This window comes from Oryzias melastigma, linkage group LG15 (genome assembly GCF_002922805.2).
Source record: "Oryzias melastigma strain HK-1 linkage group LG15, ASM292280v2, whole genome shotgun sequence".
NCBI classification, from domain to species: domain Eukaryota; kingdom Metazoa; phylum Chordata; class Actinopteri; order Beloniformes; family Adrianichthyidae; genus Oryzias; species Oryzias melastigma.
In genome coordinates this window covers 15,209,016-15,230,933 of record NC_050526.1, presented here as the reverse complement: position 1 = coordinate 15,230,933, position 21,918 = coordinate 15,209,016, and the positions used below count along the sequence as shown (strand labels likewise).

General features: G+C 41.9%; 1 protein-coding gene and 1 long non-coding RNA gene across 6 annotated transcripts in view; one reads left to right on the top strand and one right to left on the bottom strand.

Annotated features, from left to right (window-relative positions):
* Positions 1-21,918, bottom strand: part of abch1 (ATP-binding cassette, sub-family H, member 1) — a gene marked incomplete at its 3' end in the record, with an annotated part of 25,257 nt that overhangs the window by 890 nt on the left and 2,449 nt on the right. For all 5 annotated transcript variants that reach the window (XM_024298055.1, XM_024298058.2, XM_024298056.2 and 2 more), the window contains 15 exon segments: positions 876-979; positions 3,660-3,748; positions 3,828-3,898; positions 3,968-4,024; positions 4,955-5,004; positions 5,163-5,233; positions 7,464-7,564; positions 8,443-8,611; positions 8,686-8,782; positions 9,764-9,944; positions 11,314-11,388; positions 15,371-15,464; positions 16,781-16,888; positions 17,807-17,961; positions 19,161-19,320. In XM_024298055.1, the coding sequence (XP_024153823.1) occupies positions 876-979; positions 3,660-3,748; positions 3,828-3,898; positions 3,968-4,024; positions 4,955-5,004; positions 5,163-5,233; positions 7,464-7,564; positions 8,443-8,611; positions 8,686-8,782; positions 9,764-9,944; positions 11,314-11,388; positions 15,371-15,464; positions 16,781-16,888; positions 17,807-17,961; positions 19,161-19,320 (1,582 nt within the window).
* LOC118599722 lies at positions 7-1,175 on the top strand. Its single transcript, XR_004949200.1, has 2 exons — positions 7-297; positions 857-1,175. It is a non-coding gene; the product is annotated as an uncharacterized LOC118599722 (long non-coding RNA).

The following is a 21,918-nucleotide window of genomic DNA, read 5'->3' as shown; positions in this document are numbered from 1 at the left end:
GGGGGGTGGCTGTAAATAACTATGGGGGTGCAGAGAGAAGTTAACGTCCTAAAAGCTCCAGAAGGTCTGGATCCTGACGATCAGGTAGAAACTCAAACAGCAGCGTGGGACCGTGGGCAGGTCGCTGCCCCCCCTCTGTCTCCCCTGACAACGAGCAAAAATAGAGCTGAGGCACCAGGTCATGTGACCGCTCGGTCGCCACAGCAATCACAGCCGGTCGTCGTGGCGACCCCTGGATACGACAAAAGCAGGAAATGATTTATGGAGCCGAGGGCTCTGAGGACGCCGGCGGCTTCAGTAAGACACACACACACACGCACACCCACACACACACGCACACACACGCACACACACACACACACGCACCCACAAGACCTGCAGACACACAACAAAATCACCACAACAGACACAGGTACACAACATGACTCACAGCAGTTCCTGAGTAAATTCATTCAGATTTCAATTCAAATTTGAAAAAATGTGTTGGTTAAAAAAAGAAAATTTAATGAAAAAAGATCATAAATTATAGTTAAATTATCCATAAAAAGTCTCAAACAGACTAAAAACAAAGATCTCAAATGTGACTTGAGGCTTCTTATTTGAAAAACGTCTTAAAATGTTTGAAAACGTTTGATAAATATTTGAAAGAGACACTTTTTATTTTCTGTTTAGCCTCCTTTATTCTGCCCTTTTGTTAAAAAAGTAAAATACTAAAAGACTTCAGACTATTTTACATTTTTCATGTGATTTTTTACTAGTTACATCCTCGATTATTCTTCATAGTTTGCTTGTTTTTCTGTCATGACATTTATGTATTTATCTCTCCGCGCTTGTGTCTCCTCCGGTGTGTTGATAGTTTCATGGACTCGTCTCACCTTGAAGACGAGCAGGATGAAGAGCAGCATGAGGCTGATCTGGACGCTGATGACGATCAGCTGAGAGAAGAGATGAGCCAGCATCGTCTCCACGGAGCTCACGCCTGAAAAGATTTCAAGAGAGAAACCAGCACGTCAGGAACTCTCTTCTACTCTGAAGACGATTCAACTCTCACCAAAAAACACAGACGGTTGATTTTATTGGATAAATATAACAAACTTGTTGATTCTTGCAGAAAAAATACAAATCTTGTTTTCTAGACACGAATGAGTTTAGTAAAGTTAAGACTGGTTTTCAAACTCCTCTGGACTTCATATTTTATTTTGTGTTTATTCTTCTTGGAGCTGAAATCTGAAGTCTCTGATCCCAGAGATCAGATCTAGATCCGGCTGTGATCACGTTCCTCCCTCTGCTGGTGGAGTCTCAGATGACACGTAAATGATGCATCAGCGAGTTTCATCAATCATTCATGTGGAAAGACTCCGACAGACGCGGTGATGAATTTAAAGTTCAGTTATAGAGTCTGGACCTTTACTGACCGTATATATTTATTTATTCATATTTCTGAATTCTTATTCAGAGGAATCAGTTAAAGTTCTCCATAAATGTAAAATGATGTAAAACAAAGAGCTAAAGACTTTGTTAGAGTAAAATTAAAGACAGAAACGAGTCATAAAATCCTGAAAACATGAACAGGTTTTGAGTTTAGATTTCAGATCTAAAAAGAGAATCTTTGAAGGGACACAAACGCTGTGAGGAAGACTCGTTTTTTAGCTATAGTGTGATGGGAGACGTGGAGTCCTTTAAAAACAAGAATCAATTATTAAAGAGTCTGGAAGCAGAGCGGGAAACCGAGGACGGGAGTCTGTTCAGGCTCTTCAGGCGGGAAAAGGAGCGAACTCTCACCAGGATTCACCGGTAGATGAGAGGAGGATCTCCTTTCTAAGGTCCATGAGGACGATTACCAGAAGTCAAGGGGAAAAGAAAAAAAGACGATTTTATCGTTTTATTTTGGTAACTTCCAGGTTTATAACCAGGTCGGGTTCCATCCAGCGGCACAGATGCAGCTTGAGCTGGAAAACTTTGACTTCATTCACTCAGACAGACACGATTCAGGATCAGATCGAGTCTGGATAAAGTAAAATAAAATAAATAAAATAAATAAAATAAATAAAATAAATAAAATAAATAAAATAAATAAAATAAATTAAAAAAATTAAATAAATAAAATAAATAAAATAAAATAAAATAAAATAAAATTGAATTAAATTAAATAAATAAAATAAAATGGGCTGCACGGTGGCGCAGTGGTTAGCGCTCTTGCCTCAGAGCGAGAAGGCCCCGGTTCGACTCCCGGCTGGGACCTTTCTGTGTGGAGTTTGCATGTTCTCCCCGTGCATGCGTGGGTTTTCACCGGGGACTCCGGCTTCCTCCCACCGTCCAAAAACATGCTTCATAGGTTAATTGGTGACTCTAAATTGCCCCTAGGTGTGAATGTGTGAGTGAATGTGTGTGTGATTGAAGCCCTGAGACAGACTGGCGACCTGTCCAGGGTGTACCCCGCCTTCGCCCTTCAGTAGCCGGGTTAGGCTCCGGCACCCCGCGACCCCGAAAGGGAAGAAGCGGTCAGGAAGATGGATGGAAATAAAATAAAATAAAATTGAATTAAATTAAAAAAAATAAAATAAAATACAAAAAAACAACAAAAAAAAACCAAACAAAAATAAAATAAAATAAAATAAAACAAAACAAAACAAAACCAAAATAAAATAAAATAAAATAAAATAAAATAAATCATGTTCTATGGTTTAGGGAGAGAATCCAACACAAAGAAAAGAGGGCCGACAACAGAACCCTGCAGAACTCCACAGGAAGATGTGACAGAAAAACTCCTGTTGGTGGATGATGATTAAAAATAGGATCATCTTAAAACGTGTCAAAGTCAAGGCCCGGGGGCCGGATCCGGCCCTCTGAGTAATTCTATCCGGCCCTCCAGATCATTCTATTGTTATTAATGACCCGATGTTATCTTGAGCTCATTTCCAACTTGTAAAATTTTTACTAAATATATTTTTATGGAGAGTAAAATATTGAAAGTTATTTAAGGTTTAAGTTGATTTATTCTGGAATAATATTCCTGACTTTTATTATTCATAATTAGGTTAAAAAGTTACAGTTTTAAAGTTTTAAAAATGGTCATTCTGCAGCTTTTTGGACTATTTTGGCATTTATTAAGATTTCTTTTGGCTAATTTGGAGTTTAGCTAATATTCCAGCTACATGCTAGCTGTTTTAACTAACCAAAGATTTTTGTTTTTTAGGCTAATTTGTCATTTAGCTAATTCTTAAGCTGTCTATCAGCACTGACATCATCAGTCAAATTCATCTTCCAGCATTCACACCAGCATTATCACAGGTAATGCTGTATATCTAGTTCATAATTATGTTAAAAAGTTACGGTTTAAAAGGTTTATAAATGCAGTTTCAGAGTTGACCTGAGATGCGTTTTGGATTTTGGCCCTTGTGCGATTGAGTTTGACACTCATCTTAAAAGAAGAATTATTTGTTAACCCTTTAACTCCTGAGGCGTTGCCGGTGACGCTTAAACACAAAATCTTTAACACATTATAACTTTTCAATCGTTACCATGATAATTCAGTAGATTGTGTTAACGGTTGAAAGGTTACAGTAAATCAGAACAGAAACACTGGAGCTCCTTGATGTTTCTAGAAATGACTCATTCATTTGAACACCTGTGGCGGCCCATCACGGCGGGCTTCTCACCTGCAACCCAGCACCTGTCCAGAAGCCCCTCCTTCCTCTCCAGAACAAAGGAGAGCGCGGTCAGACCCACGGCCAGGTAGAAGGTGATGCTGGAGGAGAAGAACGGCAGGATTTCAAACCAAACAGCAGCTGATGCAGACGGAAGGTGGCGACTGCACCTGGACTCACCTGAGCACGGCTCCAGGCGTCACAAACGTGGTGAAGTCGGTGTTCTGACTTCCATAGATCGGATCCTCAAACTGACCAGACGAGAGACGGAGTTATTTATGACTATATTAGACAGTCTTAGTGTTTATGTACAGTCTCACCTTTATCGGTAAGGCCACCAGGTACGACATACTTCCCATCTTATTGTCCACAAAAGCCTGCAGACAAACGGAAATGTTTGAGGTTATTTATGTTTAGATTTTTATTTTTCTACTATTCTGAAAATCCCAATTCTTTCAAAATAAAGGACTGAAAATGTCATAAAAACAAATATAAATACTTGGATATTAAAAGAAATCAACAAAATCTTTCAAATAAAAAATTGAAGGATTTTATATTAAATAATGTGCAAGAAATTACATTTTTAATACTAAGATATTGAAAAAAATTTACAAATACAAATTTTATGTATTTTAAATACAATAATTTGTGCAAACATTTACATTTTAATAATATATTGAAAAAAATACAAAATTGTCAAAATATAAATTCAAAGTATTTTAAATTCATTGCAAGAAATTACATTTTTATTACTAAGATATTGAAAGAAAATGTCAAAATATAACTTTAAAGTATTATAAGTTCAATATTGTTCAAAAGTTTACATTTTAATACTAAGATATTGAAAAAAATGTAAAAATATTAACTAAAGGTATTTTAAATTCAATAATGTGTAAACATTTTTACATTTTTAATGCACTTTATTGAACTCTAATGGTTTTATTTTGTTAAAGACTAAATATATTTTCCTTTTTTAATTTAATTTGCATTCAATTTAGTATTCTCTTTAAAAATATAAAAAAATAAAAAAACATTTTCTTTACGGTCTTAATATTCTTGGTGGAAAATTATTTTTTATATTATTATATTATATTATATTATTTTGGTAAATAAGATATTAGTGTTTATTCGTTTTGGCAGTAACTGCCCTCCGTACTAGACTCTTAATTTCCTTTCATTTATTCACGGGACATGCCCATTTAAGGTCAAAAATGTATGGTAACTGTAATTATATTTAACTGGAGTTAAAGATCCTCCCATAATGCATCTTTATTGATTATATTTTCATAACCGAGTCACTTAATTACCTGAAAAGCGTCATGAATCTTCTTCTGCAGCATGAGGGCGATCTGTCGATCTGGAAGAGAAAAACAAGCTCAACCTGGAAACACTGTTCTGCACACAAATGAATAAAATAAAACCAAATAAACTCAAATCCCTGCCCCTCCTCTGTCGGTCACACATCTACATCTGTCAGTTTTGATGGTATTCAGAGTCTAAAACGTGGCAGCGTACTTGTCAGGTCCAGCCACACGTGCACCGACCCCCCGTCGATCACCTCCTTGGAAACGTGGCGCTGCATCATCCTGCACGGACACGACCACGTTAGGACGGCGAGGACTTCAGCCAACGCCAAACCACATTTTTATTTTACCAAAATACAGAAATATTACAGCTGAAGGAAAGAGAACCGAGACCAACAGAAATGCTCAAACGGAGCAACAGATGGCGCCGTTTGTACACAGAAGTCACTAAAACATGAATATAAAGTTAGATTTTTGTTTTTGTGTTTAAACAAGTTGAGAAATGCTTTAGAAATAAACACGTCAGCCTGGAAAACGTTATTACAGATAATAAAGTCAGGATGTGCCAGTTCATCTGAGAGGCAGCAAACCTGTGACGTCATAAACCTGTGATGTCATAAACCTGTGATGTCATAAACCTGGGACGTCATAAACCTGTGATGTCATAAACCTGTGATGTCATAAACTTGTGATGTCATAAACCTGTGGTGTCATAAACCTGTGATGTCATAAACCTGTGGTGTCATAAACCTGTGATGTCATAAACCTGTTATGTCAGAGCCAATCAAACGACTTTAAATAAAGTTTATTAAACATTCCTGTCAGCGTGAGGCCTTTTATTTCTATGAAAACTCTGCAGACTTGTTTTCCTCCTGCAGCTCCGTCACATGACCTCCTCATGACTGAAAGCCAGCGAGCGTTTGGATTGGCTGAGCCCCAACTCCTACCTGTCCAGGTGTATCAGGAGACAGGCTGGACCAGACCGTCAAGACTGAGGCTGACTCATCCCAGAATAATGAGGGTTTTTTGAGACACGCTGAAGTGAAACAGACGACCTTTTATTGTTTCTTCTCTTTAAACTTGTTGCCTCAAAAGAGCAAAAACAAACAAAAACATTTGTTGTTTTTTCAGATTTGTGGTTTTTGTCCTGGACTCTGCCTTAGTGCTGATGAGCACATTGTTTAAAAAATGAAGTCGCTGCGGATTTCTGAATCGGGTCGGCCGCTCTACCAGCGGTCCGCTGCTGTTTGCAGGAGTTTCTCTTGAACAGAAGAGAACAGAAACACGCCTCAGCTGATCCCAAGGATCCGTCTTCACACGACCTGTTTGTCTAGAACGACTGCAGCTGCAGCTACGGGAGGTAAATGAGACCAAAACTAAAAACAAAGTCTGAGAGGATCAGTTAACACGAGAGATTTTCCTCTTTTTCACCTGAACTCTAATAAAACACGTTAAACTCAGAAACTATTTTAAAACTGAAATCGAGCTGTTCTTCTGTTTCAGTTCAGGCAGGAAGTGGATCAAACTGGATCTAGACGGAACGCCGCTGCAGCCGTCTCACCGTTACACGGATCTCGTTTATGTTCCAGCGCGCTTTCAGCTGAACTCTGCCTTTTCCTGAGAATCCCGTCCTGATGGCTCCACAGTTCACTCTGAGCTGCTTTGGAACCAAAAACAGAAAATTCTGCGTTTGCTTCTTTTGAAGAAACAAAACGTCTGAAATTGCAAACGCTTAAGGAGCATTTTAGTGAAGCGATTCGGACCAATCACTGCTTCCTGAGGTCACATGACGTGTCAGCGTCTGCAGTGCAGAAAGATTGGGAGTAAATGACTTTGTGTCGTTGGAGCTGGAAGTACCGTATTTTTGGGAGAATAAGTTGCATTTTTGCAGAGTTTGGTCAGGAGTACAAGTTCTACTTCAGATAAATAGAGAACAGCCACTAGAGGGCGCTGTAGGTGAGTAACAGTGTTGGCTATAAACAGCAGCGCAGAAGAAGAAGGCAGGAGGAATTCTTCCAACAGTAAATATTTAAACACATTCAGGGATTTAAATAAAGTTTAGTTGACCTGTTAGTGTTTTGGTTATCTGAATAATTAATCCTGTGTTGTTCTAGTGAACCACATAATCTTTCATGAAGCTGCTTTAGCACCAAAGTGTTGTGAACTGTGCAGATATTCAGTGTATTATTATTACCTATTCAATAAGAAATCTTCGTTCCTGCATTTTTTTTAATAAATTCCTCCCAAAGTGCGACTTTTACAGGATTTTTTATTCTTAATTTGTATTTTTGCTGCTGTGATTTATTCAATTTATAGTCCAAATAAAGTAGTAATTCATTTCCAGTGGGTGACATCACAAGGGCTCGGTCCAGTCCTCACATACAGTCGATGGGTTCCCACCACAGGTTTCAGATGATCGACCATCAGCTGACTCTGTACGTCAGTCTGATCTAACAGCTTCTTTTCTGTCTGCTAGAAGAAGATTTCAGGCTCCGGGTTCGACCCGTCTCACCGTTTGGTCAGGTAGCTGGTGAAGTTCTCCCCGAAACCGATGACCCCCCAGTAGTCTCCGTTGTACACGCCCTCAAAGGCGTCCTTATGAGACAGCGGCACCTGCAGGTTCACACACACTCGGTTAATGCTAGTCGCTAGAGCCACACCTGCAAACAGGCTGAGAGGAGCTGAAATAATTCAGCTCTTTTCAGGAAAACCGTTTCCTCTGAGCTGTGCTGATCCGTGCACGTGATCCATGCACGGATGAACAGACTGATCGCTCTTCAGGGCGGCGGCACAAACAGACTCACAGGCTCCGCCCACCTCCAGCAAACTGGTTCTCTTGCAGCATCTGTGGAGATGCTCTGTTTCAGGAGTACGGAAGCCTGACAGGGTCAATTCAGCCCCGGAGAAACCGCCTTGAAGTTTCTTTTTAACCTCATCATAACCTCATTGCAGAACAGGAGTAGAAATTAAAAAAGGTTGAAAAAATGGTTTAATTTGTCAATATTTTTTTGTGTTTTTCCTCATTTAATCTAATTTATTTTATAGGATTTTTATCTTATTAAATCTAATTAAAACAAAAATGAAGAAAATACTTTTTTTTTCAAGTAAGAATCTATTATTTAAAATAGTCCCAAAAAAGATTGCATTTTTTAATGTTAACTGTTAAAAAAATAAAAACATCTTAACAATAAACTTTTTTGAACTGAACTGCTCTTTAATAATGCAAATATAAATGTTTTGAACTCAGTTGAACAAAATATAAAATCCAGCCTAAATATTTCATTTTGTAGGAAAACCACATGAATTTTGCCTCCAAACAGCAGCGGCTGAACTTCCTGCTGCCATGGAAGTTTCCCTCCGTCTGCACGTGAATCTTTAGTGTTCTGATCCTGGAGTTCTGACCCGTTCTAGCTTCTGCTCCTGAACATTTCCGTCTTCATCGCTCAGATGACGGCGGATGAGGACATTCCCGACTCCGATCCGGATCATACCTGGTAGATGCTGGAGTTGTCCAGGAAGGAGAGCAGAGAGTGGCTGTAGGCGCTGGGGGAGGTCTCGTTGTTCACCACGGCCACCTGGATGCCCCTCGGGTCCCCGCCCACGCACAGACAGATGAGCGAGGTCTGGATGACGGGCAGCAGGAACTGGAAGCACAGCGAGCTGCGAGGACACGGGAGGATGAGTGTCGGATCGGAGCGGCGCCGGCGGATCAGAGCGGCGGCGCCTGCACTCACCCGGGCATCCTCCTCATGCGCAGCATAGTCTTGATGAAGAGAGCGGCCACGTTTCTGCCCCGGGGCAGGATGTGGCGGGCCTGCACCTTCCAGTTGGCTGGAACACAGAAGATTCTGGATCAGATCCTCTCTCTCTGAATCTACACTTGTCTTGGGGCTCGAACGCCCAGGACAGTGGAACGAACCATCATCGTGTGCGGGGTCAGGGTATCGTGAAGTGTCTTTGGTGCTGCCACAAACATTATTGTATTACTAATCAGCGATTATTTCCTCCAATCAGTCGACTAATCGGGTCAAACTGGGTGTAAAGCTCATCTGAACCATCATTAGATTTAAACTAAAAACTAGATATACAGGATTACCCGTGATAGTGTGAATGCTGTGAGCTGAATTTGTGCTGACAGCTGAAAATGCTGAAGCTGATAGTTAACTAAAATATTAGTTAAATGCAATATTAGCCTAAAAAACAAACAAAATCCTAAATTAGCCAGAACAGCTAGCATGTAGCTGAAACATTAGCCAAACTCCAAAACAGACTAAAAAACCTTAATAAATGCCATAATAGTCCATAAAGCTGCAGAATGTCATCATATTTTCAGCTCTACTACACTCTGACTCCATATAATAAATAATAAATAACAACTAATCAACTGTTTTAGTTGATTAGTCGACTAATCGTGGCAGCTCTACTCCAGTCGTCAGTACGGTGTGAGGACGGCTTCCTACTGACTGTCATGCTGCATGTATGAGGTGTGCACGTGATCTGTGCACGCCTGCAGGACCCACATAAACTCTGATGGTCTGATATCCAGAGACACTTCAGCCTCATCACTTTATGAAACAGTGTGAAGATAAAGAGATGTGGATCTGCAGATGGTCGAGATAAACATGAGAAGCTGAAGGTGAAAGTGATCCATAAACCGTATCAGAAACATGACGGTTGGAGATAAAGACGCTCCGATACGTTACTGCTGCTGGAGGAAACCTCAGATCTCAAGGAGACTTTCTACCAGCCGACAGACGTCTGCATCCTTCAGACCCGTCTGCTTCCCAAATCTCCTGTCCACCTTCACTCTACCTGAAAACCTGGGCAGCTCCTCCCCAGCAGGAGGTCCCACCCCCAGGATGGGCTGGTTCTCCTCGCGCCCCCCCTCGAAGGACTGGCTGCTGTCCAGCGGGCCGCTCTGCGGGCTGGACGTCGGCTTGATGCTGTTCTGGTCCGTCGTCTCGCACAGCTGCAGGAAGGCGTGCTCCAGAGTCTGCAGGAGGACGGGAAAACTTTATTGTTCCGGCCGCTCGTTCACAACAAACGCTCAGGACGGAGGAGACGCTTCGATGAAGTCTAACGATGATTACAACCTAAAAATAAAATTGGAAAACTCTGGACCAGAAACACGTCAAAGAACGGAACTATGAGAGGATTTTATCGTCTTCATGCGAAATTCATTCTGTATAATTATTGAATCCAAGAACAAATTAAATAATGAAAATAAATCCAGGAGAAGGAAATAAGTTTAGAATTCAATTTTCATTAATAAATGAGGATTTTATTTTATTTTGAGTCTAAATCAAACTTAGAAAATAAAGTGTTTTGTTGAGCTGATTCTGAGGATTTGAACCTTCATTTTATTTTAGAAATAATTAAAATAGCAAAAAAAAGTATGAAAACTGTTTTTCTGACTCCAAGTCTCATGTTAACCCAAGTCCATCATTCAAATCCAACTTTATTTATAACTCTTTTCCTGCTACACAACAACTGACAGTTCTTTATGTTTCTAATAAATGATGATAAAAACACTGATCATCATGACACAGAAGTTTATTACTGGATGTAAAATGTTTCCATATTTTGTATGTTTTGGTGCGACGAACACGAACTGGTCAAACTTAGATAACATTCAAATGTTCCAAACTTTATTTAAATGGGATGATGGCGCCTGTGTACGGCAATGCCTCCGCTCCTGCTATGTAGATTGTTTTTGATCATCTTTACTCCATGTGATCATATCCCCGACCGACAGACGGACATGTTTCTGCTTTGCGGACCTACGGTCGAGACTTTCTCCTTCACATCAAAGACCAAATGGAGTTTCTGTCTGGGACATGGGACGGCTACAGACAAACATTTCCTCCGGGCTCATTAGACGCCCCGTTGCCACCTGGAGCTCCAGGAAGGAGACAGCAGAGAAAGAGAGGTCTCAGGGCTGGACTCTCAGGTGCAGACGAGTCCTACACTTGGGAACTACCGGCCCGGACCAGCGTTATGGGAAACGCGCAAGATGTCTGCGCTCGATTCCCCTTCAGGAAGATCTCAGCGGCGCGACCCCTGTCTCTTATGTTTCTTAGCTTGTGAGGCTTTTGTCTTTTATGTTTTCTAATCTTTTGAAGTGTTTGTTTTTATGGTTTTAACTTGTGAAGCACCTCGTGACTTTTGTCTGGGAAAGGTGCTATATGAATAAAACTTACTGAAACATCTAAATATTGGCCTCATTTATTAAGAACTAGGATGTGTTGCCGTGGCAACATCAAAAATGGGTGGAGTCACTGAGCCTTGAAACTTTTTGAGTGAACTTTTCTCTGATGTAACGTTGATCCACCGCCGCTCGTGTGGCGTCCGGACAAACTCACCGTGGCGCTGTGCTGCTTCATGACGGCGTCTGGAGGTCCTTCTGCCAGCAAATGTCCGTTTCTCATCAGGCCAACCTGGACAGACGTGACAGAGCGCCATCAGATCAGCAAACATTTCCTCCCCGAGCGGCGTCTTCGCTAACAGAACAACCAGCCAGGTGTGGATGGAGTCTGCAGGTGACCTTCAGCTCAGAAACCTCATTTCTGATCGGTGTCGACACACATTCCTGGACTGTTTACCTCAGCAGCTGACATACTTCTGTCAGAGCGAGCTGTCGGCGTCATCTCCCCTGAGCTGATCTCTACACGCCGTCCGACAGGTTTGCATGAAGACGTTCTGGCCTCGCGTTCAGTTCAGGCGGGACGACTCGAGACGTGAGGTACTTCACAGAGAGTTCTTCATGTTTTCAGACGAGCTAATCAGCAGCACTTAAGGCCAGAATGTGACGGAGAAAAGACCAAAACGGTTTCTCCAAACCTGTTCTGATCTCGTTTACAGCTGAGATCTACAAACACAGACGACGTCGGGAAAAGGAGGAGCTGACAGTCATGGATCAGTTTAAGGGTCTTGTTTAAAGTTGAGTTTGATTTATTATTATTTTAGATTCATGCTCTGAGAATAAGTGATAGTTTTAGATTTTATTTTGTTTTATTACCAAACTTGTACAAAGATGTTTTTTTCATTTTGTTCACTATCAAACATTTATCTGTTTCAGATTTTTTTTTGAATGAATGTTGAACTTCTACTTTATAGATTTTGATGTTTTATAAAATAAACTTGTTGTTTTATAGGATTGTTGTCTGGACAGATAATTTCACGACTTTCTAGTGATTTTCTACTTAAGATTTGAGTTCTTTTCCTATTTTTAGGCCTTTCCTGTTTGCAGAAACACATGAAGCTCTAAAATCTGATCAACATTTTGAACAAACATCCTAGAATTCATTAAAAACAGTCCGAGAAGCTTCCAGCTCCTAAACACAAACAAACACGATCAAACAGGATTTAAGAAACCTTGATAGAAAAATCCACCTGAGCCAAACAGGTTTTTAGGTCAAGTGCTCATTTGCCGTCTATGTAAAGTACGGAAGCCTGGAGGTGATCAAACTTGTTGTTTCTAGAAAAGTTGCGTCAGAGTTCAGGCTGTTCCTTCAGCTGCTGGAGGAACTCAAGTGACTAGAAAACAGTTTCCTTCATTATGTTTGCATGTAAACCGGATCCTAAAGCAGAAAGGATTTATTCGTTTGTGTCAAACCGATTTAGTTGAGTTCTCCTGCACTAACAGAGGACCTCATAACATCACGCTCCAGCTTCCCCACAAACACCTGAACTCCTTCACCTGTGGACGTGACTCCTTCCTGACCTGCAGGAGGAATGCCATGGGGGGGGTTCCTTCTGCTTCCACCCCTCAGCTGTGATGAGAATCTGGGACAAAGTTCAGACCTGCCGCACTGACACGAGGACATGATCGGACCTGGAGGTTCTGCTGCGATCCTACAGAAACGATCCAACCAGAGTCTGAGGGAAAACTCTCATTTATCTGAGCTTCACACGGTTGGAAGCATTCATGGTTAGAACGGTTCTGATTCTGGAATCATCTCCTCCTAAGCCTCTTTCTCTGGTTTCTCTTGTTCGATCCTCTCAGGAGAAGAAGAAGAACGAAGGGAACCAAACCGCCCGCCAACACCAAGCTGCTCAGCGGGGGGCGCTGTTGTCTGAGACGAGCTCTGACCAGCAGAACAGAAGAGCGGTAGCTGGAGCTGCTCGTCCTGAGGGTCTGATACTCCTGTGGAGCTCCTCACTGAACCAACATTCACTAACTGATTCCTGCTTCTTCTCATTCAGCTGAGGCGCTTTTCCCTCCAGAGACTTCTTTCCCTCTTTGTCTGTTTGCACTCCGACTGCACTGAATCACGTCAGAGTTCATCTGCAAGTTTAAATCTGCCAAAACAAGAAGAGCAGCAGAAGAGAGCAGACCGCATCGTCACTCTGACTTCACTTTGGTAACGAAAAGAATTCCCTCATTACTCTTTAAAAGACTTTCTAACTGTTTTAACACAATTCAGACACAAGTTTAGGACCTTTTTGAACATGACAAACTTCACTGATTTAAATAAAAACCTGATAAAAATGATCATTTTACAACGACTAGAAATGAATCCTCTGTTTCTGACAGTAAAAACTTTAAAAATAAATGAATGTTTTTGGCGTTCTGGTCCACATCCACCACACTAGTGATCACTGATGCTGACACTGGTTTGATCAGAGGATTGTGGGAAATTTTCAGAGCACTTTTTAACAGAAAAAAGATCAGGTTTTAACCATGGCTGCTAACCGCTAAATGCTAACTCTGGATTTAACCCCTTAAGACCCGAGCTCTCCTTTGATGTCTTTTTATTTATCTGATGTCAGAAATCGAACTACTGTGGTAATAAACCCAGAATGGGATGTTTTAAGAGGGTAAAAGGGTGTAAGTGTGTCCAGAAAATGTTCTTTACATCCGACCCTCCAAATGGAGGGAAACAAAGACCTCCATCTCAAGGCCGAAGAAGATTTTTCTTCAGCGCTCTGAACCACAGAAGTTCACGTTTAAATGTATTCAGAACGTTTTTGTTGCTGTTATCATGTATATTTAAGCGCTAACGCTAGCCGACAGGCGATTATTGATGACGTCCAAAATATGAGACACTATTGTTTCAGAACTCTCCGTTTGGAGGGATAAATGAAGAGGAAGGCAGAAGAGAAGAATTCGGATTGGGCTAAATCAGATCAATCGATCAATCAATCAATCAATCAATGAAAAAAGTAATAACTGGTTTGGATGATTTCAGATAGTCATGAATATTCATTATAATATTCATTATAATATTCATGCTACAACATTTATCATTAAGCTTTAAGAATTTGAAATGAAGATTTCAGTCCTATTTGGTTAAAAATGTTAAATATTCTGAAGACATTAAAGTCACTAAACATGACTAATTATCTCCTCTATTTACTAGATAATAGTCAAGTATTTCTTCCTGTTGGTAGCTGCACTATTTTTACTGGATTGATAAAGTTACTTGTGTTTAATAGGTGAAGGATAAAAGAAGTTTAATAAAATCCTGAATCTGTTTATAAATGTGTTCCTAAAGTCTCGGATCAGGACTCGGTAACTGAACCGCATCAGGACATCCCTGATGAATTCTAAATCTTTCTTCATTTTAGCTCGTGGAGTCTTTGATCCGTTCAGCGTAAATAAACGTGTATTCAGTCGTGATGCAACAATTCTCTTTAAATTTAAGGATTTAAGGTACGGTTGTGATTCTGATCCAGGATTGTGGCTCCTGATGTTGTGATTCTGATCCAGGATTGTGGCTCCTGATGTTGTGATTTCTTCTCCTTGATTCGCTGTTTGAAGAAGTAGATATGTATTGAAGCCCGAGGAGACTAACGGTTCATGTGTTGAACGGTGGCGCCGGACTGGGACGTGTTTTCCTCTGGGAACAGAACCAACAGTCCAAAGACGGGATTTCTCCCAAAGAGGCTTAAGAACGAATGAACTCCAGGAATTAAGCGACTTATGCTGAACCAGGAGGTTTTGGGAAACCACACATGAACCGTGTGAAATGTGCAGATGTCTTTATACTGTCAGAGACTGAAGAATGACCCAGAAGTCGGGAGGAGCCGAGCTCAGGAAGATCTCTGGATTTGTTTGGGAGACTCTGAAACCGTTCAGACTTCTGCTTTAGTGACTCAGATCTTCACTATTATCATATCGTTTGACTACATTTAAATATTTTTAAAGCACTCTCAGAAGCTCAGACTGTCGTTTCTGAGCTTCTCCAACCGCACAGATCCTCTTTCCTGTAGGTCATGGTGGAAGTTACACATTTCTCCTCCAGGATCATGAATGCTGAGCTGATATGGAGGAACACAAAGAGCGTCTGTGTTCATTCTGACGTTTGTTGTCCTGTGGAAGCTCGTTATCTCCTAATGAGGAGCTCTGTCTGTCTGTCTGCATAACGAGCGTGCTCATGCATGTGAAGTCCGGCGTGCACGTGTGGGCCTCCTTACCACGTTGGCCTGCCGGGCCTCCTCGATGTAATGCGTGGTGATGATGACTGAGACTTTTCCGGTTTTCACGATCTCCACGAGGTGTTGCCAGATCCTTCCAGAAAGACACAAACATGTTAGGTAACTCTCATGGAGATTTCCTAAAGTTCCTGCGCTGAACCGTCCGCTCTGGCTCCGCCCCGGGCGCTCCGGCGTGCTCTCAGGCATGTTTGCATTGCTGCAGCGTGAGCTTAGTGCAGACTTTGTTTGGAAAAAACCTTCACACCAAACCAGCATTAAAACCGTCAAACGGAAAATAAAGATCGAACCTGATCAACAGAAGAAATAAACTCACAAAACTCAGTTATTGACATTCAGGAATTTGGAAAAAATATTTACCTCAAAATTATGACCATTACTCTTAAAACACTGAAAGAGTTCCAGTAAACTCACTGTTTAAAGCATAAATAAAGTATATTATTATCTTTGTTTAAGAAGGTCTCATTATGTGATCCCTAACCCTGAACACGATGTCCGACACTCAAGAGAACCCTTCAGTCTCAGCCCTGTTTGTCAAAAACACATTTTCTTGCCCTAAAATGTGTCAGAACCGGTCTGACTGGATCGCTCGGCTTCTCTTTACACCATTTAAGGCTTTGGAAGCTGCTGAACCAGCCAAGGAGTCACAGCTATTTCTTCCTTTTTCAGCTCAAACTAAAGAAAGTTTGATCCAAAACTCACAAACGCTGGCCTCAAACTAGGCTTTTATTCTGAAGGTAAGACTGTGCAGCCTGTAGATTATTCTGACGGTAATAAAGTTCTGCTCAATCTTGAATCTCTGCAGATGGTGAGAGCAGAGTAAACTTTATGACTGAAGTCTAACCAAACATGATCGTTGTTGGGATGTTAGCTTTAGCGCTGGTTGCTATGGAGATTAGCTAAATTAACGCAGAAACTGGAGAACGTATTCCTAAGATCTGAACATACTTTTGGGAGGCCACTATGTTCCCATCATTCCCTGTTTCCCAAAGCGTTCCCAGTCGTCTTTTCATCAGAATTTTTGCCATTTTTAGCTAAAATCTAAAAACCTGAGTCGTTTTCTAGGACATAGTTTCTGCAGAGCGGCAGAGCTCAACAGAAATTCACCTCTGATATGTGGGTGGGACTGTTGGCTCAGACTAACCCCGCCCCCACTTCCCCTCCTTTTTCAGTCTGCTCCTGATTCTCAATGATTTGACTGAAAATGTTTCTTTAAATATCATTTGGAGACGTTTGTCCTCCATCGTCAGAGAACATCAAACGCTAAACTCTGCTGTGGTCGAGATGAGCAGATCTTCAGTCACTTCAGCTTTGATTTAGTTTGTGTGTTTTTCTGTTTTGATCCAATCAGAGGATTTGTGATCTGGTGATCTCTACCAGATCTAGTCATACTTCGCCCTGAGGACGGGGTCCACGCCGACCGTCGGCTCGTCCAGGATGAGCAGCTCCGGGTTCTGCAGGAGGGCGGCTCCGAGCGACACCCGCCGCCGCTGACCGCCGCTGTGACACAGAGGGGAAAAACCGTCAGGGGGGGGCGGTCACATGGTCTCCTGAGCGATGACGTCATCCACCGCGCTGCTCAGATCCAGCAGGAGGTGAAAGGTGGGAGCAGAGAGAAGTCAGGACAAAACATTCAGGACAAACCTGCCGGGCCGGAGAGCGGCGAGCAGCTCATTCCTGAGGCCGCGGCGCCGGGAGGGAGGTTACATAACCACGAGAACTAACACTGAACGCTGCAGTCAGAGGGTCATAGGCTGAGGATGTGGACATGTGGACATGTGGACATGTGGACATGTGGACATGTGGACATGTGCACATGTGGACATGTGGACATGTGCAGAACCTTCACATGTTCCACAAACATCTGACCTGATGATCCACCAGAACCAATCCGGATCCCTCCAAACAAAAACTCTTCTTGCACAGTCAAAGCTGCAGTCCACCTTAAAGGTTCATTTATGGGTTTTTGTCTGTTGGTTTCATGTCTGTGGAGAACCCTGGCAGGCCACGCCCCTGCTGACATGTGCGGCGTGGGGAAAACCCGGTGGGAAACTCAGCTCAATCAGAAACACGGGGCGAGACTGGAGGCGAGGCTACAGCCTCCTGCCGCCCGACGCGTCCTGCATTACTTCATCTGTGGCAGAGGGGGGGCCGCGGCGCCCCCGTCCCGCCGCCACCTTGGTTTACCGGGGATTTCCTAGAAAAAGTGGCAGCAGAAAACTGAGTGTAGCCGCCGGCGACGTTAATGATCAACCGTCTTTGTTTGAATCCTATCTCCTGATGTTTGTCAGGCGGCGCCGTTATTAAGGTCCAAAGGTTACAGCCAATCATAAATGGGCGGAGCCCATCAGTGAGGACCGGCGTGAGGACGCCAGGACCGGCGTCTATGGGGTCAGAACCCCGCCCCTCCGGGGTTACCTGAGGTTCCGGATCAGGCTGTGCTTCTGCGGCAGGTGCAGGAAGTCGATGAGGAAGTTCATGCGCGCCTGCGTCTCCTTCTGCGTCAGGCCGTGGATCCGGCCGAAGAAGGTCAGCGTGTCGCTGATGTTGAACTCGTTGTAGAGCGCCAAGTCCTGCGGGACACCAACAACGTCAGTCTGGACCACAGAGTCCAAACCTCCAAATGTGTCGAGAAGGAAGATTTAGTGGATCCAAAATGTTTTTGAAATGAAAAGTGATCTTCTAGAACACAAGCTGGATCCACATCTTCAGGGTTCATCCACCTGGAGCTTTAACAATGAATAAAATGTTTCTCTTTTATGGAGAGACAATAAACTCACCTGATCTATGTGTGAAATTCTTCATTTGTGCTGCGTAAAAGACTTATTTATACGTTCGATTTTAGTCCATTTTCATTCCTCACTCTTGGGTTTGTACTTTTATCACAACTTTAACTTTAATTATTTGCTTAAAAATCTGAAAATGTAATAAAGTTCAAAAGCGTTTAACTACACGTTAAATACATAAAAATGAAGGTTATAACTTTTAAAATAAACCAGTTAAACATTTTACTCTTTAAATCTTTTTGTTCTTCATACAAACATGAAATGATCAAACATCTAAACATTCTTCACCGTCACTCCGTCATCAGCGGAGCTTCAGCTCGACTTTATGAAGCTCTTTAACACACACTGACCTCGACCTTTGACCTCTGTTATTCTTTCATTTTAAGCTCCAGACTTTAATTAAATGAGGGTTTTAATTTCCTTTGGTAAATATCTTTTTAAAAAACTGCAAATATTTGGAAACAGTAAATGTTGCACTTTTATTACAAAATCAAAGAGATCTTATTTCCTGTTTCTATGGCTCTAAATTCTGTTTTCAGACATTTTAAAGTCTGAACTTTTGTTTTTTATTATCTGTAAAGTTCATTTAATCCTTCTGGTTTCAGGAGTGTATTGGGATCAATGCTGCCCTCACCATCAGCCTACCACCACCGTGTTTGGACACCAGAGTTCTTCCAAATCGAGAGTTTTGAACGTTTCTTCTCCTTAACATCAGAAGCAGGTGAGTTTGTCTCATCCCGTTGGTCTGATGATTCTAACGTTGACAGACGAGCCGCGTGTGCAGCGGTCCTCGTCGATCTGACAGTACGAGTGGATTCACGCCCCAAAGCAGCGGCTGGAAAAAACACTCCAGCACTAAGTTTCCTCTCAGATGCCTGAAACCTTCCACTGACAAACATCCGTGAGGAATGTCGCCGCGGCGTTCCAGCACCACTGCAGCGCTGCTCTGAACCGCAGCAACGTTTTAAGGAAGGAGTGTCATTCACCTGCGGCATGTATCCCACCATCTTTCCCGGGACTTCATGTCCGGGAAACGCCGGCGGTTTTCCCAGGACGGTGATGTGCCCCCGGGAGATTTTCAGGGTTCCCACGATGCATTTCAGCAGCGTCGTCTTTCCACATCCGCTCGGGCCCAGCAGGCCGTAGCTGCAGATGAATCCAGAAGAGCTTTGAGTCAACACGTGAAAATCCCATCATGCTCCATTCTCTGACACACTGGAGCTTTTATGGCATCGCCACAGTGCCACCAAAGATATGTTTATCAGACGGGAATAATTAACCAGCTGAAACCCAGATCCTTATCGGAGCGTTTCAAAACTGCTGACGGTTCGGATCAAATCAAACGTCGGAAAATTCATGAGCTGATGTGAAACTAAACCAGCTCGCCGTAGAATTATAAAGAAGCTTTTTAGTTAGTCTGTGTTTAAGGGATAAATTAAATAATTAAAGCTCCCATAAAGTGAAAGTCTTGAACTTCTAATGATGTTTGTAATCAAATACTAGATTACTTCAGTAAAGTTGCACACATGCATCCCAACTGCTAGAAGATGAACCCAAACTTCAGGAGTGCAGCAAGAATTCAGGAAGAACGAGAAAATCAACACAAATGTACAAAGTTAAGAGCGGCTAAAAGACAGAAACTGATTAACCGGACACAGTTACTTAAAACCGAAAGTTATTTTGGTCGATATTTTACGAGAGATAAAAGAAGACTAAACAACAGGGATGATATGAAGATTATGTTTGTGATTAGATTAGATTAGATAGATACCTGACTCTTCTGTGCACTTTTTAAAATAAGCTAGGACAAATCAAGCTAGGCTAATGCAAGCTAGGCTAATGCAAGCTAGGCTAATGCAAGCTAGGCCAAATCAAGCTAGGCTAATGCAAGCTAGGCCATCTCATCTGTGAATTTGACCTCATAAAACTCTGTCCATGACTCAGTCCAAACCTCTCCTACTCACTATACGTTTATCCTTTTCTAGTCCCGTCCAAATCTACTATTACAAAATCCAGTGCCTAGAAATTTCCCAGAACTCTTTGCAAAGAACTAGAGTGCATCGATGCTCACTACATTAACAAATATAGACCACAATGCATTGTGTTGGAACAATTTTTAAAAAAATGTGTGTTTTAATATAATTTTTAAATAAACGTTCCAGGTTTTCATCATCAGAACACAGTGGAGTCACAAACTGACGTAAAATGTTTGCTTTGATTCAATTTTGTGAAATCTGTGACGTCATATCCGGCATTTAGAAAAACATGAGTAAAGTAGTGAGCATGGTGTCTGCATCGATTTCAAACATCCAGGTCACATGATGCTTTTATAGTAGCTAGGGGTTAGGGTGGGAATTCGGACACGGCCATGAGAACGACTAGGTCCTCACGTTGTGATGTCACAGAGTGGGGAACCGCCCCTTCCAGGAAGAGTCTGCACTGCTAGCTCTGCCTCCAGGCTAACACACAGCTAGCGGTGATCCCAAAACACTTTGATTTATATGCACAATAGACACGTCCGTCTTTGGAAAAGTTTAAATGATATTTGGTTTCAGGGGAAACAGACTCGCTGGATGATGTCATGAAATGGGCGGCACCCACAAGGAGAGAAAGGCGGAGCCTCAGAGATCAAGTTGTTTTACTTCCAAGTAGGAAAAGAGTTCATGAAAATAATTACTACTTCATAAATAATTTGTTTTTCAGTGTTCCAAAAGTAATAAATGATCGTAAGGATGTAGTTTACTCTGAAAGGCTTAACGGGAGCAGAATACAGACTCTAAAATAAAAAAACATTCATCAACTAATTTGACCGAGTAGGTAAATGAAAAGACGTTTTCAGGTTATCAGTATTTTGAAAACACGTTAGCTAAAAGTATTCTAGTTTAAGTGTACTACAAATATACTCGGTCTCTAATAAATGTGAACTAGTATACTTGAAGAATACTTTGTTAAATGCTATCTATGTTTTGTAATTGTAGAACATTCCAATTAAGAATGAAAAGTATTCAGTCAGTATACTTCCTACACATGTTCTATAGTAGACGTGCTGTACTTGTACTCAGATAGACTTAACAAAATAAACGTCTGGAGTACTACGCTCTGCTTAAGGGAAGTATTTGTGTTTTATGACTCGTCAGTTTGTGGTTCTCTAAGATCAAACAAACTTTGGTGTCTTTGTGAAGTTCTAACGTCTCTTTTCTGAAGCGGCTCATAATGAAATCTACAGAGAGAAGTGATGAAACCTCAAGAACACACGGCGTCCAGAGAACTGCTGAATGTACAGAAGATGTTCGTAGGAACTCCATGACTGTCGGAGTCGTCATAGTTATCATTCCAGCAGTTTCTGAACACAAATATAGATTTAGCTTTTCTGGCTGATGTTCAGATTTGAGAGAGAAAGTCAGGAAACAAATCATCTGCACATCTGACAGTCTCTGCAACAGCAACCAGACGTTCAGCAACCAGACGTTCAGCAATCAGACGTTCAGCAACCAGACGTTCAGCAATCAGTCGTTCAGCAATCAGACGTTCAGCAATCAGACGTTCAGAAACCAGACGTTCAGCAACCAGACGTTCAGCAATCAGACGTTCAGCAACCAGACGTTCAGCAATCAGACGTTCAGCAACCAGACGTTCAGCAACCAGACGTTCAGCAACCAGACGTTCAGCAATCAGACGTTCAGCAATCAGACGTTCAGAAACCAGACGTTCAGCAATCAGCCGTCCAGCAGCAGCATTCCTCCA